The 21008-nt window shown below is 34.0% G+C and overlaps 1 protein-coding gene across 1 annotated transcript; it reads right to left on the reverse strand.

Annotated features, from left to right (window-relative positions):
* Positions 1-7901: 7901 nt before the first annotated feature.
* Positions 7902-19692, reverse strand: LOC108984418 (tyrosine-protein kinase Shark). The gene is given in 15 exon segments (XM_035687739.1): positions 7902-8010; positions 8131-8225; positions 8335-8416; positions 8582-8631; positions 8806-8874; positions 9173-9271; positions 9380-9458; positions 10174-10198; positions 10201-10273; positions 10379-10402; positions 10404-10451; positions 10561-10601; positions 10711-11224; positions 11951-12377; positions 19347-19692. Coding segments are annotated over 15 exon segments (2079 nt in total). The 5' UTR covers positions 19691-19692.
* Positions 19693-21008: the final 1316 nt, after the last annotated feature.

Raw genomic sequence — 21008 nt, forward strand, 5'->3', positions numbered from 1 at the left:
CGTTTTACTTTGATGAGAAGTGGAAACTTTTGAAGAAAGAAGGGTTATCTAGAAGCCACTCCTCCACTGCTCCTTTCATGTAGACTTCTCCACAGGAAAGGTGTACTTTTACCGAAAGTGCACTAGGCTTGTGAAGGAGCAGCGGGTAAGGTTCTACATCATCTTTAATTCTACAAGATTGTTCTCGAGTGTGGATAAAAAATCTCGATTTAGCATTAGGAGGAGGACTGGAAGAGGAAAAGAAAAATTATAGACTTGTATATATATTTTTCCCCTTTTTAATTTTGTTTTTTTGCTTAGATTTTTTGGGCCCTGTTGCTTTCATTGTTTCCGGGCTCAATTCGAAAGATTTAAATTGAAAGAGAATCAAAGAAATCTTCAGCTTCTGAATATCATTCACTCTGCTTTACCTCCAATTTCCCATTTTTCCCATTTTTGTTTTCTTATTTGGATTCTCCAGCTCTTGATGATTGAAGTAATGGGTCTATCTTAGATCTCACAACTTTATGTTTCTAGACGAGGATTCCATTCAACCATTGCAGCTGATCAGCTTTGTGTGGATCTGGTTTGCTCTCTGACAGAGATTATTATTTTATCTAATTCTTAGTGAATCGTGGATGTTGAAGATTAATAAAGAATAGTTGTATTCATAGTAGAAGATGGATCGACGAGAGATAGAGAGATAGAGAGGAGTCTTGGGATGTAGTAAGGGGCATCAATTATCACCCACAAACGGCGAATCTTGGGTGCAAAGATGGGATTTGGGGGGAGGGACAGACGAAGGGGAGACAAAAGGGATCTGGGAAGCCGATGGTCTTCTCTTCTCTTCGTATTGTTTCTTTTAAAATAATGGCTTTGATAGCAACAATTCACATCAGATTCGTACGCAGATTCGTCTGCCAACTCGTCTGCACCTAGACGGATTGAATATAAAATGTGTACAGTCTAACTTATATAGACTATGGTTAAATTCAATATTATAAATTTATACTAGTATAAATTTATACTAGTATCTTTCTTTGTTCTAGAAAACTTTCAGGTTTTCATCATTAAAATTACACCGAAAAAATCGGTAAAAGGGAAAGTTTCAGTTTTGATGATGAATCAGTCCGATATCAATTATTTAATTCTCAAAATCGGTATATACCGATTCAGTTGAAAAATATGTCTAAAACCGGATCAATTACACCTATAATGACACTGATTCTGCTTTTTAATTCCGGTTAAAGAAAACAAATCTTTGTACCAAAATACTTGGGCGCTTTGATCCTATTTCGAAGTTATTTTATATCATATAGATGAAAGAGAAAATACTTTAGGTATAAAAAGATTTTAAAAATAAACTCATAAAGTGATGTGATTTGACGTTGTATGTTAGATTGTAAAACTAATTTTATTATAAAGTAAATATAATATATCATATGAAATTATGTCAATTTGTGTATTTACTTTTTTGTGCCTGAAACACTTATTTGGATGAAAATCTCCAAAACTCTAATTAAAGACATTCAAAAACTCAAAGGACCTTTTAGAATCAGGACCTTAGACCAAAGTAAAAATACAAGGGTTAAATATTGCATGATAAGTCTTAGAATTATCACTTGTTTGCAATCAGCTCCCTTAGCTTTCAACATTTACACATTACATACTTTAATTTTAAAAGACTCTCGTTTTAATCCTTGCAGATTCGTTCATCTCCCATTGAAAAACTAACCTGAGATATTCCAAAAAAAAGATGTTATTGGATGAGTTTAACGCTTCCATATATGAAGTGATCAACAATGATCCAAATAAAACATGTCATTGGATTAATCCTGAATTAGTCATAAAATGGTATCAATTAAGTTCGAGATTTTATCAGAGGACCTAGCCTGCCCTATATATTAGTATTTAGAATAATTATACATATACAACTCTTTTTATAACCATGTTTTAAAATGAGAGGAACCCTTTATATAAGGATAATGATAGTGTTACTATTAGTGGCGGAACCAGGAACTTTTATGAATAGGGCCAACGTTTTCATTGTATTACACATTTATATAAAATAAAATAAAAACTAAAAAGTCATAAAAATATAACTATATATAAAATTAGATCTCAATAATTTGTTAAATAGGCATAGAAATAAAATTCTAAAAAACATAACTTAATATATGTTTCAAATTTCTGACGATAATGTTTTATGGAATAATATTAATCCATTATTATTTTTATAATAAAATATTTAGAATTTATTTTTTACATAAAACTATCAAGTGATATTTTAGAAGATCATCTTTCATTCTAGTATGTAAGCTTGTTTATTAAGTTTCATGCAAAATCTAAATATTTTCATGTCACATTAAGCATATAATGCTATAATTGAGACCTTAAATATTTTTTTTTACTCAACGAAGTCTAGATCATGATAAAACTTCTCAACTATTTTTCATGTAAATCATCAATCTTAAATGATTTTTCTTGTATTTTAACTTTAGATTTCATATTAAGAAGTCTAATATTGTATAACAAAATATATTGTGTAACAAAAAAAACTTGGAGATCCATATTAAAATGTTTATTATATTTCCTAAACTTAATTTTAATTTAATTTTGGTGAGGCCACATCCTTGAAAATAAATAATATATAAAAATTATAAAATATCTTAGAACTATAGGAAAAAAATTAAAGAAAGATATTTTTAGGTATATTGAAAATTTCAAAAATTTTAAAGAACATATGGGGATTGTAAATTTTTTTGGAGGGGACATTTGCTATATTTATAGAATTATAAATAAAATATAAGGTATATTTTGAAATTTTTAAAAACTTTTTTTTTGCCTTAGACATAAGGTAGGTCCGCCACTAGTTACTACCTTTCTACTATCCATTTATTATTATTTTTGTATTCGATTTTTTTTAATTTTTTATTTTACTTAATGGTTAAGAAAGTGATTATTTGTAAAATTATATATTTTTTTAATGATTAAAGATGTTAAAAATATAAAATCTTCAAATACACTATAAGTAGTAAATATATAATAAAATGATAATAACCCTTCACTACCCTTTTTATAAAGTGACGTTACTTTTATAAATTATTTTACAAAAAATCTCCTCATTTAAAATATAGTTGTATAAAATATTATATGCCTATAATTTTCCAAGCATTTGAGGATTCATTATTGTTCAAAGTACTATACCAAGCGTTACAAGAACAAATTAAAGTACCATATATAAGTAATCAACACTAATAGGATCCAATACCAAAAACTTCCTCCAAGAGTATGAGAGCTCGTGAGTCATGACTGCGTGCAGAAGAACACAAGCCAACATCATTTGGAATTACCAGCATGCATGTATACGATCGATCGAGGTCTTTCAATAACCTCAAATAAAATTGAAATAAACGAGCTAGGGAATAATGATTCTTTGAGTAGTACTACTTGCTAGCTAGTGGAGGATTCAACAACGACGAGAATAATGCTTCGTTTAGTAAGTAAACTCATATCAATTTGTTATTAGAATTTTTTTTTTTAAATTTAAACATAAAATATAATAAATAATTCAATTTACTTAAATTTCAAAATAATAATAATATTAAAAAATAATATTTTATTATCTTAATTTAATTCAGTTCAACATCCAACCGATTATTGAAGAAGATCGGAAAAAGTCTTTCTTTTCTTAAAAACCAACCGTACATATCTGTTCGAGTACTTCCTTTACTAGTACCGTTTTGACTATAGCTCGAAACAGGCAGCTAGCTTACATATACAAATCTATGTATGTATGTATGTTGAAATTATCCAAATGTTCATGTATTGTAATACAGTAAAAATATCTATTAATTCAATCAACAAATTGATTAGTCATTAATCATGTGATTGTTTAATATATAGTTAAACAATAACGTAAAGTAAATAAATTGCATAATATCAAAATTAGTATCGAAGGGAAACCCTTTAAATAATTGTTTAAAGGTAAAACCCTACGAGACAGCAAAAAAAAAAAAAAAAATCAATTTTATTATTTAAAAATAAATTACAAATAAAGCTCAATTATAAAACCTTTGTCAATTGATACTCTTACTTGACCAGATAAATAACTCATTTGTCTCTACTGCAGTAGCAGTCAGAAGCTCTGACGATTTTCAAACATTGGTTTTTCTCCTAGAACTCTAATGGCTGAATCACGATCACTCCATATCAATTTTGGATCAACGATCACACTCTTTGATAGAAACAGTATGAAAATTCTCAAATGAATTTTCTCACAAAAATATACACTGAAAAATACTTTAAAAAATATTCAGAACTGAATCTCTAAAGATCATAACCAGTAGGATCCTTTTAATAAACAATCTGATAGGAATTTGGTTTAATAAACTTTTAGTCACCTAGTCCAAAATAAACTTTTACATCTACAATCTTTACATTTGGCAGATTGGTGACAAAACCAACTTAATGAATGTCTTACATCTACAATCTTCCCCTTTGGCAGATTTGTGACAAAACCAACTTATTGAATGTAATATAAACCTGTCAAAAGAACATATAACAGACTAAGAAACCAAATAAAAATTTCAAGCAAATAATTAAGAATAAGAAATACTGATATAAAATAGTGACTGAGATTAGTACTATCAAAATTCACAAGATTTAAAATCCAATTCAAAGTCTAATCATGTTCTAGTCTAACATCAAAACTATGTCCAAAATTTAATTATCCCCCTCAATATTAAACTATCTTAAACATAATTAGTTCAATTCCCCCTCAGCAACACACTTACTCCAACTTCCCCCTAAATTTCATAATACCAAAACAATCAATCTGCTCCTTCTCAATATGCTTAGCTCTTCTCTTACTATCTCACAATCAAAATGAATGAGATCCAAACATATGTAAAAGCCAATATGATACTTTTTTATTTGACATGGCCAAAACACCATCTAATCTCAACTCAACCATGCATTTAGATAGAACTGATATATGAATATGAATGCATGTAAAACAATTTACAAAAGATTGAGAAAATTTGGTTGAGATAAAAAAATCAAACACTTGGTGGGCATTCCATAGAAACTGAATAACAAAATGCGAGAACCCACCCAAAAACTATCCTCAATACATGAAAACCAGCATAATCCAACTACTAGATACAAATCTAGATAACCCAAACATAAAAAACTCCAATACGAAATCTCATAATCCACGCCGACACTTCACAATTACGGCAATCACAAAAATCTCTAAAATAATGTAGAACCAAACCCTGGGAGGAGGAAATAAATTAATAGTGTTCTTACCGTGACTGAGAATCATGTAGACGAGAAGTTATGTGGTCTTTCTAAGAATCCAAATGTTCTAGAACACTAGTGGTGCGGGAAGTGGTGTTTGACTGGGGCACGCAGAGTGAGAGAGCCATGGGTGAGTGTGAGAGAAAGTATCGAGGGATGAAGGGGTGAGTGTTTATCCAACCATTAAGCCACTTAAGTCACTAAGTGACTTGTCGTGCCATGCACAAGCCCGTGCCATGGAGTCCCATTGAGACTTAAACATTGAGACAAAAAAAGACTGTATGAAACACAACTTCCATACCATATGCAACATTCCCTCGTGCAGAAATATACCCATATACAAAAAAAAAAAAAAACTGTGCATGCCTATCAGGACTCAAAAACAAAATAAACTGATACTGACTTAATACAAAATTAATGCCCATATGCCAAAAATATTTAACCTAGCACTCTGTTTTGCAATGAGTAGTAAAAAATTTTAAGCAACTTAATTCTTTTGAAGCCAAATTACTTACCTAAATGTACCAAGTGTCCAAGCACAATGTACTGATTACACAATCAATCTTGAAAGAGGTTTATACTCTCTTATTTGAAATAAAGAGTCCAACTAAGTGTGGACACACCACAAAGTCATAATAGCAAAAATCTATGTGGGTGTGTGAGTGAGGTAACTTATTACCACAATCAAATATTTAAATATATATATTTATTTTGCCCTCTATTTTTTTTTTTAATATTCCTTTCACATAGATACTCCCAAATGGGTTATTTTTTACCTCAAAAGTTAAACTTTATGATAGGACCTAGATACTTGGAAAGAGTATCTCCTCCGAACATAAGGTTACTTAACCCTTTGTATGTCCATTTTATTACTCATCTTTTTCCACAATAAATAGAACAATGATTTTTTCTATAAGGATTTAAGGAAGAAGATCTGTGTAGGGTGTTTGCCTTTTTCTGTAATGAAAAAACACCGACTTTTTTTATATAGATCAAACATCTATGTCTGGCAAGAAGAGACCTCTTAACTTTTAATACTAGGTTCAACTAGTATTAATCAATTTAAGGTTAGGACTCCCCATTTGAATAGCATCTATGAGATTTTATGGAACATACACAATGAAGAAAATGTGAAAAATATGTTTCTCACAATGCACTAGAATATAACTTTGCCAAAATGAGTCATGGGGTCTACATTCACATTGTAAACTACATGAAAAATAGAGAGATATTTCATCTCCAAGTATAGGAAGTGTGAAGAAGTGAGTACTCAAAAGTCAAAACTGGGCAAACCAAGCATGATCTTTGCCAAACTCAACAAAGCATAAAAATAAATAAAGAATTTTTTTTTTCTCAAAAACAATGGAAGAAAACAAAAATATGTGAAATGCATGTCCTAAACTAATGATGTGTAGGAAAAAAAAGCAAGTGTTTCTATCACTTAATGTCACACACACATTCATCTAAAAACTTGAGGAAAGCCTTTATACGAATCTTCCAATAAGCATAATTTTTTCCATCAAAGTGTCGCGGGACATATAAGGATGACATGACCTACAGGGAGACACAGATCACACTCGAATGAGTGAACCACACTCTGATACTAATTGAAATTATCTAAATGCCATGTATTGTAACGCAAGGAAAATATTTATAAATTCATTCAACAAATTGGTTAGTCGTTAATTATAGAAATATTTAATAATTAAACAATAACGTAAATTAAATAAATTGCATGACATCAAGATTGGTATCGAAAGGAAATCCTTTAAAAAAACTCTTTAAATGTAAAACCCTACGGGGCAGCCAAACTCAGAAAAATCAATTTTATTATTTAAAAATCAATTACAAGTAAAACTAATTACAAGACGTTTGTCAATTGACACTCTTATTTGACTAAATAAATGACTCATTTGTCTCTACCGTAATAGCAGCCAGAACCTTTGACAATCTTCAAACATTGACTTTTCTCTTAGAACTTTAGTGGCTGAATCACGATCACTTCATATCAATCTTGGATCAACGATCACACTTTTTGGGAGAAACAGTATAAAAATTCTCCAATGAATTTTCTCACAAAAATATGCACTGGCAAGTGCTCTAAAAAATATTCAGAACTGAATCTCTGTAGATCCTAACCAGTAGAATTCCTTAAATAAACAATCTGATCATATGAATTTGATTTGCAATAGGACTGCTGACGAAATGAGTCTAATAGGAATTTGATCTACAGCAGGACTCTACTGAATACTGATAGAAGAACTCTGCTATGAAAAACTCTACTGACGCGTCTCATGTATCTAGCGCTAAGTCCTCTCAACAGATATAGTTTCCATTCAAATTCTTCATAGGATAATGACAGATTCCTTATCATTCGGATACATACACTCTCGACTAATCTAAAACATTATCTAACAACCTCTAGATAAAATCAAAATAGCCATATATAGATAAAGTCAAAGTGTTTTACATTCATCCAAATTATAAAACTAAAGATAAGATAAACTTTATCATCTTATTCACTTAGTCATTTTCAAACTTATCAACTTAGTCACCTACTTCTTATCAAACTTTTACATCTACATATGTATTTAGCCAAGATCGAGCACATTGCAGTTTTAAGTTTCTGTAGTACTGCTCCTACGGGTTGAAACTGCAGCAGTACTCGGGATTAGGGCCGTCATTCTCTGGATTACATCTCGAAACGATGGACGCTGTTCTGGATCACTGCTTGTTTTTAAGCGAGCAGAGTTTAGTTGAGCATGGAAATTTAACATATGTAATATTAATACAGATCAGAAGATTAAGGAATTAGCTAGCCAGTTGAAAATGAACGTACTTATGTACCTTTGCCAACAGTCTTGGATGATGTATGCTATCTGGGGATCAAGGCCTTGTGGTAGATCCAATCTTCTATCCATGAATCCTACAACTCCAACAACCTTTCAAAATCAAAGATCACAACGGTCTCAGATCGAGGAGCAATCCAAATAAGAGTAGTACTAGAGAGCTAGAATCTGTCTGTACGTATGTTTGCAGAGATCACCTCACCTGTAAGGAATTTAGATTGTTCCATGGAATGGATTCTGTCATTAGTCCCCACAGGATGACACCAAAACTGAAAACATCAGATCTGCATATAATAGAAATTAAGAAGGAATTTCAATAGTTCAATATCCAACATTGTTTTTCGTGATCATCCTGATCATTTAGTAGCATGCTCACGGCTCAACCCTGCCCCAAGATCAGGAAATCAGCGAAATTTAGGAACTTTTAAAGATCAGTTTCTTTAAATTACTTTTCGTTTGAAGGTTCATTTCGAAGGACTTCTGGGGCCATCCACTGAGGCTGTATGTAAGTAAAAGAAATATATGAACAAGTCAAGGATATATGTCACCGATAAAAGTAGACATTGCAATACGTACAAATATAGGATGATCAGCTAGAACATACGGAGGCCAGAGATTTTGCATGAAAAAAAAAAAAAAAAATTAAAGATCAGGGAATAGATCAGATCATTACTGTTCCTCTCCCAGACCTTGCTGTTAGAAATGTCGAGTTCTTTAACCTTGAAAGGCCAAAGTCTCCAACCTGGAAAATTATAAATCGAATGACTAGTACTATATATAAGCAAGTACTACTGCTATATATAATATATATGCTGAATCTGCCGGCATAATTTATTAAAATAATATGAGAACTGCTACAGATATAAAGAGATTATATAAAAATAAACTCATAAACTGACGTGATTCTGCGTTAGATCTACTTTAAATTAAAAGTAATTTTACAATCTAATGTATTGCTTAAGTCACGTCAGTTTGTGAATTTACTTTTGTGTAATTCATTTGTGACAAATTAAGTATTTCTCAAGCAATATTATTTGTACCTTGACAGTCCAGTTTTTATCAACAAGCAGGTTAGAAGATTTTAGGTCTCTATGTACAATTGGTGGATGTCTGTGGTGCAAATAATTCATTCCTCTTGCCTGCAGTAAAATATTAATGGATTGGATTGTGCTAATTCTAGAGTTGTAAAAGCAGCAGTACACATACATAAAGACACAGGCGAGAGAGAGTAGAACGTGCACGCGTACAACATCAAGAGCCATCCTCAGATGCCGTCTTATGTCTAATGCCTGATTGTTCTTGTGAAGAGTTCTGAAAAGGCTTCCTCTGACCACGCAAAACGAAATCTACGTAAAATACCGACATATATATATTTTCTCGCAAAAGAGAAGACAATCATATGCACATAGTTGGGCTCAATATTAGATTCATCCTAACTACAAAAGAGAAGTACTTGTTGAGGAATAATTCCACATTGAATGTGGACAAGGTCTTAGGCATGTTTATAAGCAATGAGCAATCCTCTCTTATACAACTGGTTTTATGAGATGAGTTAGGCCCATGAATTTCATCATGGTATCAGAGCCTGCCACAGGACGAATGGGGGCCCACACTACTTACCCCGTGTCAAGGACCAGAAAAAAATACTGGCCTGCACGTGAGGGAGGGTGTTGAGGAATAATCCCACATTGACTGTGGACAAGGTCTTGGGCATGTTTATAAGCAATGAGCAATCATCTCTTATACAACCGGTTTTATGAGATGAGTTAGGCCCATGAATTTCATCAGTACTACTATAGATTCTAAAAAAAACCAAAACTCGTATAGTTTTAGACGATTCGTTAGATTTATTTTATAATAAAAATAGTCTTATAATCTTACCCAAAACGTCAACCCACGTGAGTTCGTGAGCTTACTTCTCTCCACAAAATCATCTAGCATATCCCCGTTGGTACGTTAATAAAATATCATCTCTAGGTGGACTTTGTTTACTTATTATATCAGTACTCTTCTGGAATTAAAGGTAAAACACTTCATTTACCTGGGTAGGAACTCTGTGACAATTCAAGCCGCTCCTGTGTATATACTGCTCCCATGAACAGCAGTACATTTGGATGTCTTAGTCTCTTCATTATATCAATCTGAAACATATAATGCAAATGAGATTCAAGGATCAGGTCATGCTTACTTACATCACCAAAAATTACAAGCTGCAGTTAAAAGTTAGCTGAGCCAGGATCGAGTACCTCTTTCTTGTAGTCCTCTAAAGTTCCCTAGCTCGCTATATTCATTTCCCAGGTAAACCTTAATGGCAACATCCTGATTATGAACACATGACAGCCATTCTTCTTCGTAATTAAGGAAAAAACATTGATTGAATATATACTCTTAGATCAGTACATAGAGGAGTTTTGGGGTTAAAAATTACCGATCCATTCCAAATTCCACGATAAACAATGGCATAGGAACCTGTTAACAGGAACAGATACATCAGACATTTATTTTATATAAGATTAATGTCCACCAACGTTTCTAGATCAGCACATTCAAAATTTCTAAATGAGCCACTGAAGTTTACCTTGCCCAATCTCGTCCCCGAAGTGTAGGTCTTCCCAGCGAATCTCACAATCTACTAAAGAGTTCGACTCATTCTCCCCTTTGCTTGATGAGCTTCCATTGCTGCCCATCGTCTCCGCTGAGCTTGGGAGCCGTTTATCATCTTTTTGTTCTTGCATTTCATCTTCTATCTCCGAAGCTTTCAAGTTTGAAACTTGGAGTTCCATTTCCTTCGCGTCGACTTGGCATCCTATTCTTGGCAATGGATCTCCAGGTCTCGGTAATCTAAAACACTCAGTACACTCCCCTAAAGCGGCTACATGAAGAGAAGTCTGATCTTCAAATTCATTGTGAGACGTTCTATGCCCATTATAGTATACATTAGAATATGTTCCCTCTGTACCCATAGTACTCATGTAGTGGCATGAGGCTGTTTCCTTCGAATCTGTCGCATCATTTTCTTGAATAACTCCATCATCTTCTTCTCCACGTTTCCCAGTTCCCTTAATGCGCAGCTTTGCCAAGACCTTTGCTGCCTAGAGTCATATCCACCAATTAGTTTGGCCTTTATAAACGTATATCCAAAGCAAAGAGAACTGGAAAGAAAATTACAATCTAATGAAGTAGACATGCATGCACGACATGGCAGTAGTACGGTACGTACCATTTAACGCAATTAAGTTCATATCATGCAGATGATAGATGAAGGTACGCAGACTTATAATAAATAGTAAAAATAGCGTATCAAAAGGTGAAAGAAAAATGATCTAATTAATCTTCGAAATCCCCTTGTCAAAAATACAGACAAAAGAATTTTATCTGTAGTCCATTGTTAAAGAGACGTATTAGTGTACTGGGCCTCTCTAATTTAGCACCTTCAGTGTCTCTTGCAGTGTCCTGACTCCTGATCCGTGTCCATAGACGAGTCACATGCACTGCAGTACGTATAATCTCCATGCCTCCGCAATAGAAATTTTGAGGCCTGAATTAAGTCCCGCAGCATATATATAAATTAATGTTACACCACACTTCTACGTACAACGTCTATATTTAATTTTCTAGTTATACCAATAATGATGATTAATATTCTTATAAATTATTATTTTTAGATTGAAATATAAAAATTGAAAAAAATAATATTAAAATATTATTATTATTATGAGATTTGAAAAAATTGAATAGTTTATTATATTGTATAAAAATTTAAAAAAATTATAATGATGAGATAAAATGAAACAATTCTTAAATTGGAGACAGAAGACGCATGCAATCTGTGGCACTGGAGAATTAATTGGTGGACGTGGGTACCACTGAATCCCTTTCAAGTTTAACCCCCGCAGTACTCTGGCCGGTTGATGACGATCTTGGCCGGCACGATCCTGATCACGTGTTCTCAGGTTCTCGGAACCTATAGTACTGTTAAATAATGCAGCATCACTTGAAACAGTGATAAAACCAGCAAGCTCACCATCCTCATACAAGGGGCTTTTTGTCACTATCGCCATAAATTTTTCACCGGACCTCTTCTTATATGGAAACTGACCTGACCATGATTGCCCAGTACTGCTCAAGCTGTCCATGATTTTCTGAAGAGGTTCGCAGTATTCTTCATCAACCAGGACTTCGGCAACTTCTTGTCCAAGGACTTCATATTCTTTCCATCCATAGAGCCTTTTGGCTGAATGATTCCTGCAATACGTGTCTTTGCTGAGATAGCTGCAGCCAGCCACGTGTGATAGTAGTAACGTGCAAAACAAGCATTTAAGTCATGAAGAACTAATTCGTTCCTTATCTTATGCCGAATCTATTGAAATGACTACGATCGATATAATTACTGTGATAATCCCATAGCTAATTAAGGTCCTAATTAAGGATGAGATGGAATATGCATTTTCCCTGATCCAGATCATCATTGCAGAAAAAGAACGAAAAATTAGATCCAGTTTCATATATAAATATATATTAGGGAACGGTTCCGACTGTGTTAGTCTCAAGATGCACTTATTAACATAATGATTTAAATAAAAAAAATAAAAAAATTAAATTAATAATATTTAATAATAATAATAATATTAATTATATTCTAATTAAATTAAATATTATATATTGAGTGTTTTAAGTATTTTATTAGTTAAATTTACTTAAAGTTGAATTTTATAATGAGAATGCTCTAAAATGTTTCTGTTCTAAAGAGTAGAGTCATTTTAATTTCTTTATTTAAAAAAATTGAAACAAAAAGAAAGTAAAATGAGTACACTGTCAGAACAAAAATAGACATGAAAAAAAGAAGTCAATCATGTGCGCCGCGAGGCTATTAAGGGTCTTTTGGTAAAATATGATTTTTCATTAAATTATACAAGAGAGTTACACGTCAAATGGTTAAGGGTCTGACCTTTTGGTAAAATAGAATTTTTCATTAAATTCTATAAAGGAGCTACACATCAAATGGTCAATGGTTTTAAAGGTGTTTGGTAAAACATGACTTAACGGACTTAATGGAGAAATAAGAAAAATTAAAGAAAAAAATAAAAATTACTATTCACAATTTGATAATCACTTGTTATAATAGAATAGATATATAGCTGGCCTTACTAGCTAGTAGCTAGATTGGCTCTAATAGTACCATATATCAATTTTAAACTTCTCTAAAATTATTAGGGATGTAAAAAGGAAAAAAAAAAAGTTGAAGCGACTGAACTGGTGGGTTTGGTATGGTTTGTAACGAATTCAGACATTTAGTACTGATTTTTATATTTTGAAAACTGGTTTGAAGCTAACCTATATATATATATATATATATATATATATATATTTAATTTTGTATATTATATATAAAATATGTTTTTTTTATAACTTTTTATATTATATATAATTTTTAATTTTAAACATGAACATTAATATATTAAGTTATCAATATAAACTTACTTTTGATATATATATATATATAATGTCTTAACTTATGTAGTGTCATACATACGTGTAAATGGTAAATTAGAAAAATCGAATCAGATTGAAATCAATTAAATTGAAAATTTCTGTTTTGGTAATGAGTCGGTCTGTATCGATTCTTAAATTTTCAAAACTGGTATATATCGATTCGATTTCAAAATTTGTTCATAACCGAACCAGTTACGCTCCTAAACATTACACGATGCCGAATTTTTCTTATATATTTAAGTAATCAATGGAATTTACCAGCATGATAACTGTCATAACCAATCTACGTGGATTGTTCAATGTAGGATTGGAGCTTTATTTGCCAACCACAATAAATGTGTCTATGCTAACCACGTAGATCCCCGTATTGACCGTATAGTAACCCTAGGAGGATCTCCGGGGAAGTAAGTTAGAGAACCTAATCAAGCCCAACGACCCTCCTTTAAAAAGAGTTAGTGAGCTTCTACAGAGTATTCGACCCATGAGCAAAACCCACCTATGAAGTAACTCATACGTGGGAAAAGCAGATGATAGGGGTAGATAAGACTTGTCGCCCTAACACCCTCACAATGACACCCAACCCTTAGGAACCTGCGCAGGCAGGTGGGCGGGAGATATAGAGAACCCTCGATCTCCTGACAGCAGGCATAGATGGGCTTAACAAGGAATGTCCGCAAGGTAAAGTAAGTTAGGGAGCAACGCCGCATTAAGGACGCCACCTCAAGAGCCATGCTGCATTAAAGGTAAGTGAACAGTTGAAGTGACATTGACTCCCTCAGGCCAGGAATGAGCTACCCACACCCAGAAATTTAGTATAAAAGCTGACCCCCAGGTACAAAGAACTCTCTCTGCTTCCTCTAAGTTCACACATAAATTACAAATGAGATATATTGACTTAAGTATAGAAGACTTCCCGACCTCCACAAAGGCCCCCCCACTCACTGTGTTTTCTTAAATGTGCAGGTGAAAGGCCCAAAACCCGAGTTGCTGGAACCCGACCCAAATGCGTACGAAATATGACATTAACAGTACTTATCCATCCTCGTCATCTCGACCTTCCATGTACATGTAGTACTTACATAGGTTGTTCAGGCACACTAGCATGTAAACAAGGAAGAATTAATGTTGATGATTAGGGCTGTACACAAACTGGCCGGACCGACCGCCGCCGACTCAAACCTGCCGCCGGATTCAGGAACCGGCCGAAACCGGCAGAGAACCGGTCGGCCGGCAGTAGGAAATTAAGGAAACCGACGTCGGCCGGTTCGGTCTGCGGTTCAATCCCGGTCTAAACCGATGAACCGGCCGACGTCTTAAATCTATATATTTAAAATATATTTCTTATACAAAACGATGTTGTTTCACATGAAACGGCGTCGTTTTGTTTTTAAACCAATGAAAAAAAAATTAAGCAGGACGCCGTTTGGTCTAACAGCGTCGTTGTGGCTAGTGTTAGAACCCCGACCCACCCCCCGTTCTCATTTTGTCTTCTTCGTTCCTTCGAGTTCGTGAGCCTGAGCAGCTCCTAGTCCCAGCGGCAGCCTCCCTCTCCCTGTCCCTCTCCCCAGACCCCATAGGCCATACAGACTCCCTCTCCCTCTCCCTCTCCCTCTCCCTCTCCCTGGACCCCGTGGCCATATAGACTCCCTCTCCCTCTCCCCGGACCCCGTGAGTCGTGACCCAGACTCCCTCTCTCGTAGCCGACAACCCACAGCGGCACAACCCTTTCTCCTCTCTCATCGCCGACGACCCACATGACCCACATCCCACTGTAAGTTTTATTCATCTTTTATGGGTTTATTTTCTTGAATGTTGAAGTTGTTATTGTTAAATTTCTTGAGAAATGTTTTGGGAGGAAGATGATGTATAGCCTCTGTTTTTACCTTAGTTAGTAAAAATATTGTGGTTTGTGATTGACTTTGTGTCGTGTGTGATGGAGCAATGTTGAAATGAGCTTAGGACTTCTGCCCGAAATGTGAACTGTGAAGTGCCACTGCTTAGTGCCACTGCTAGTGCTTACAGTGTGATAATTTGTGATGATTAGTGATAATTTTTGTGCGTGTGTCTGTGATAGACTTGTGGATTGTAGGCTATGTTTGTTAATTTTATTTTTTACCAATCTTTGGAAGTTTGAATTAATGAATTTAAAGCATGAAATGTGATGAGTGAACTAAACTTAGATTAGAGTCTTAGACTTGTGATGTTTGCTATGTTGCAAACTAGCTGTTGTGATAATGTACGTGATAACGTATTAAGTACTAACGTGTAATATTTATGTTTTGTTTTATAATTAGATGGATTCTTCGTCGTCTCCGATTGATGTTGATGCATCAACACCAACCATTAACTTGGGAGATGATGTGAGGGAGACCCAGTCATCAAAACCCCCTAGTACCCCTACTAGTACTACTTGTCCATTACCTAAGAAACGAAAAGGGAATGATCCATCTATTGTTTGGGACCATTTTACGAAAGTGGAGGGTTGTGCTATAGATGATCCAAAGGCTAAATGTAATTATTGTGGCAAGACATATGCTTGCCACTCAAAGAGGAATGGGACTTCAACAATGCAAAACCATTTGCCTTCATGTCCCAAAAATCTTCATAAACGTGGTCCTTTGGATAGGTACCAAAAAATATTAACAGGTGAGGCAACACCTGAGGAGGGGGTTTGGGAGAGTGATGGTATGTTAAGGAGTCTTGTAACCCACAAATATAGTGAAGATGTTGTGAGGTTAGCGATTGCAGAGATGATAATTGTCGATGAGTTACCATTTAGAATTGTTGAAGGACAGGGATTTAAGAAAGTGTGTTGGGCTTTCGAACCTCGGTTTAAAGTGCCATGTCGTGTCACAGTGGCAAGAAATTGTATGAAATTGTATGAAAGTGAAAAGGAAAAACGGAAAAAAGTGTTAAAAAATGGTGGCATGAGGATTTCGTTAACGACCGATACATGGACATCAATACAGAATTTGAATTATATGTGTCTAACTGCACACTTCATTGATCAAGATTGGAAATTGCAGAAAAAAATTATTAACTTTTGTTTAATCCCTAATCATCGAGGGGAAACTATTGGGAGATATGTTGAGTCATGCTTGTATGATTGGGGCATTGATAGAATATTTACTGTGACAGTTGATAATACAAGTTCAAATGATACTGCAATTTCATATTTGAAATAGTTTTTGAGTGAAAATTTGTTGGGGGTAAGTATATGCACATGAGATGTTGTGCTCATATATTGAATCTTATTGTGAATGAGAGTTTGAAGGAGTGTAATGACGCCATCACAATGGTGAGAAATGCAGTTAGATATGTGCGTTCATCTCCCGCAAGATTAGACATGTTTAAGAGATGTGCTGAAAAAGAAAAAATTGATTGTAAGAAAATGTTGTGTCTTGATATACAAACACGATGGAACTCAACTTATATGATGTTGGAGGCAGCTAAGAAGTTTGAGAAGGCTTTCAGGCGGATGGAGAGTGAGGATTATAATTATTTCTCTTATTTTGATGATGGCACTGGGCCTGGGCACATAGGGCCTCCTAAAGCTAGGGAGTGGGAGACAGTGAGGGTTTTTGTTAAATTTTTGGAGATGTTTTATGATGCTACTAATAGATTTTCTGGATCTTTATATGTGACAGCCAACACCAATTTTTTAGAGATTTGTGATCTCCAAAATGAGTTGATGGAGTTGAGCGAGAGTCCTAATAGTTGCTTGAGGAGTATGGCCATAAATATGAGAATAAAGTATGATAAGTATTGGGGGTCATTAGACAGACTGAACTTGTTCTTGTTAGTTGCAGTTGTACTTGATCCACGAAGCAAGTTAGGATTTCTTACTTTCCACTTGAAAAAAGTTCATGATGAGTTTCGTGCTGAGGAGTTGGTGTCGAATGTGAAACAATTATTGAAAGATTTGTATGCAGAATATAATGTGGAATTCGGATCCATTACGAGTAGCCAAGAATATGTGCCCCCTCCGACATCGAGAACCATGAATGATGGTGATGGCAGGCGTGAGACCATATGGTTCTATGAGTGGTATAAATCATCTTCCGCCATGGGATCTACTATTGCCAAAACAGAAGTAGATCGATATTTATCAAATGGTTGTGAGGCACTCTCCACATCGTTTGACTTGTTAACTTGGTGGAAAATTAATGAGGCTAACTATCCTATACTCGCGAGGATTGCACGAGACTTATTGACTATGCCTGTTTCCACGGTTGCATCTGAGTCAGCATTTAGTACGAGAGGTCGTGTGCTTGACTCTTTTCGGAGTTCATTGGCTCCGAGAACTGTTGAAGCACTGATTCGTACTCAAAATTGGTTAAGACATCCAGCAACAACCATTGATATCCAGAAGGTTATGGATAATGTGGAGAGCTTCATAGTAGAATCAGGTAATATTTTATTTGTTTTCATTGTAATTTAATTTAGTATTTTTTATAAACCAAATTCACTAACATTTGATGTTTTATTTTTATTATTAATATTTGTATATAGAGTTGGGCACACAATCAAACGTGACAAGTATTGAAGATTGAAGGTTGATGGCATGAAGTTGAAGAAGCAAGTAGCAACTATTTAATTTGTTGTCATTTAATTATGTTATATTTTTTAGTTGCATTTTGCTATGTTTAAGACAATTTGTTTTTGTTTTTGTTTTTTTTAATATGTATTGAGTAATACTGAACATCTAGTGAAGTTATTTTTATTTTTTTTAATTATGTAATAAGTAGTAAGTAATAATTAATATAGTTAGTTAGTAATAGACTAATACTAGAAAATTATAAATGATATTACTATTAAAATTTAAAATGAAATCAACTCAAAAAAAGCTCAAAAAGAATTTGGATAATGAAAAAAGGAAAAAAAAAAAAGTCCAAAACAGTTTGTTGAATTGACCCAATTATAATAGAACAAAGGCCCAAAAGAAGGGCCCAAGAAAAGCCCAAAACAGATCAAACCGACCGGAACCGGCTGGCCCGAAAGCCGGCCGGTTTCAGCCCTTAAGCCGGTCGGTTTCGATCGGTTTTCTTCCTCTTAAGCGACCGGTCGGTCGGTTTCGGTTTCATGAGAAAACCGAACTGATCAGATCGGTTTTCAGCCCAATTGATGATCGGATCACGCCTTTTCTTTTATTGTAGGCCGGCAAGATTTGAACCTAACACAATCCTAAAACCTTAATTAAGCCCAGTATATACCATGTCTATGATCCGGCCAGCCTCAACGTCTAAGTACTTGAATTTGAGTAGTAGAACAGATTGGGACGTTCTATAACTCATCTTAATTAAGCTATAAGCTATATCTATATATATATCTCCCACAGGATGAAAGAAATTAAAAACCATAAGCAAAGTTGCTTACAAATAACTAGCTCTATCATGGGCTTGCTCTCCAGTACCCGAGCCAACAAGCGGCGGATTGGGAGTTCGGCATCGACCTTAAATTCCATTCCTATCTCTTGTTTAAACATCTTCACACTCGATTGAAAGATCCATCGAAAACTATTATTTACATAGCTTACCTTCCTATTCAAAACCACCTGCACACCGTAATTATATACGAATCACAGTACTCACTGTAACACCCAGAAACCAATTACATGCATGGGGTAAACCAAACAAAGCTTATAAACAGAATATACCTATTGTCTAAGTTTTTGATCATGAGCCTTTTCTTTGCTACAAATCTACATTAATAAATACATACCAGTATAGGATCTCCCCGGAAGAAGCTCTGCAAACGTGAACAGCGTGGCCCATACACTCCAAAGCCCTCCTATACGGACTCCCATCAACGAAGAACCCCGGAAAACCACCACACCAGGAGTCTAAACCAACTTCCTCGATCCCCACCTCCATCTCTCTCTCCTCCTTGTTCTTCTTGATCTCTTGCACCAGCTCGTCCAACTGCTCTTTCAGCCTCGAGTGACTCGCCTCCAGACTCTGGCACCGATCGACCAGAGCTCTCATGTATAGACTCGTCTGTGACTCGTCAACGTCCATGGAGGTCACCGGAGCCTCACCGGCGGATGTGGGGTGTGCAATGCGCATAGTGGTGGTGGTCTACATTATTAATTTATTATAATTATTGGGCAATGCTAATAAGAACGAACTGATGAAAATTTTTCTATTTTAATTTTTAAGAATTTTTAAAAAATAAAAAAATATCAATTTCTTAATAATCACTTATTTAATTCTTAAATAAAAAATTGAATCGATTACTTTTATCTAGCATTTTCCTATAACTATTATCGATAGAGAATGGTATCCGCGGCTCTGTGTTAAAAATTTTTGTATACGAAAGCGTGGCACTAACGAGTGATTGCCACGTTTCAGTGGCCGGCCTGGGATGCTTTCTGGTACGGACAGCTGTTGTGTTTGGGGAAGCGGTGGCCAAAATTTGAGATCCGAGGCATCCAGACAATTTAAGAGGAGAGTTCGCTATTGGTCGATGAAACTGGAGTTCTTTGCCCGGTTTTGTTTCGGTAAATTTACGTGAAGAATCTTAAGGTTGTGTTTGGATGTTGAAGTGAGTTGAGTTGAGTTGAATTGAGATGATAAAATATTGTTAGAATATTATTTTTTAATATTATTATTATTTTAGAATTTGAAAAAGTTAAATTGTTTATTATATTTTATATTGGAATTTGAAAAAGTTGTAATGATGAGTTGAGATGAGTTGAGATGAGTTTGTAATCCAAACTCACCCCTTTCTTATTTTTGTCGCATTTATTTTGCTTCAACAATAATGATATATACAATAATATATGTAGCGTAATATTATATATAATTACAGAGAATGTAAATACTATATAATTATTTAAAAAAAATGAAATTTATTATTATAAAATTAATTTTTTAACGTGAGTTTTATATTATTTAATTTTTTAAAAAGATTATATTGCACTTGCAGATTTCACGACTATAAATATTATTTTTCATAAATTTTTAAGTTTTTTGAAATATTTTTTATAAAAAAGTGGACTTTAATGTGAAAAGTATGAAAAAAGTGGCCTCTATTCAAAAGCGAAGTTTTTTTTAATAATATTAGATACAATTATGAGTTGTGTAAGCGTTGCATATTTAATTTTAAAAAAATGATATTTATTATTAAAATATTAATTTTTTTTTATGTAAGTCTTATATTTATTCTTATTTTTTTTTAAAAAATAAAATACACGTTATTTACGCACTCTATGATGACAAATGATATCATTTCTGTTTTATGTTTGTATAAGGCTTATGCACTTATTTCTAATATTACTTTTATTTTAGAAAAAATTTATTCAGCATCTCAACTTTCATCATTCTCTCATTATTTCATGATGTGACATTAAATTATAGGTTTATAAGTGAAATGTAATAAATA

Source organism: Juglans regia, chromosome 2, assembly GCF_001411555.2.
Source record: "Juglans regia cultivar Chandler chromosome 2, Walnut 2.0, whole genome shotgun sequence".
Classification (NCBI taxonomy): domain Eukaryota; kingdom Viridiplantae; phylum Streptophyta; class Magnoliopsida; order Fagales; family Juglandaceae; genus Juglans; species Juglans regia.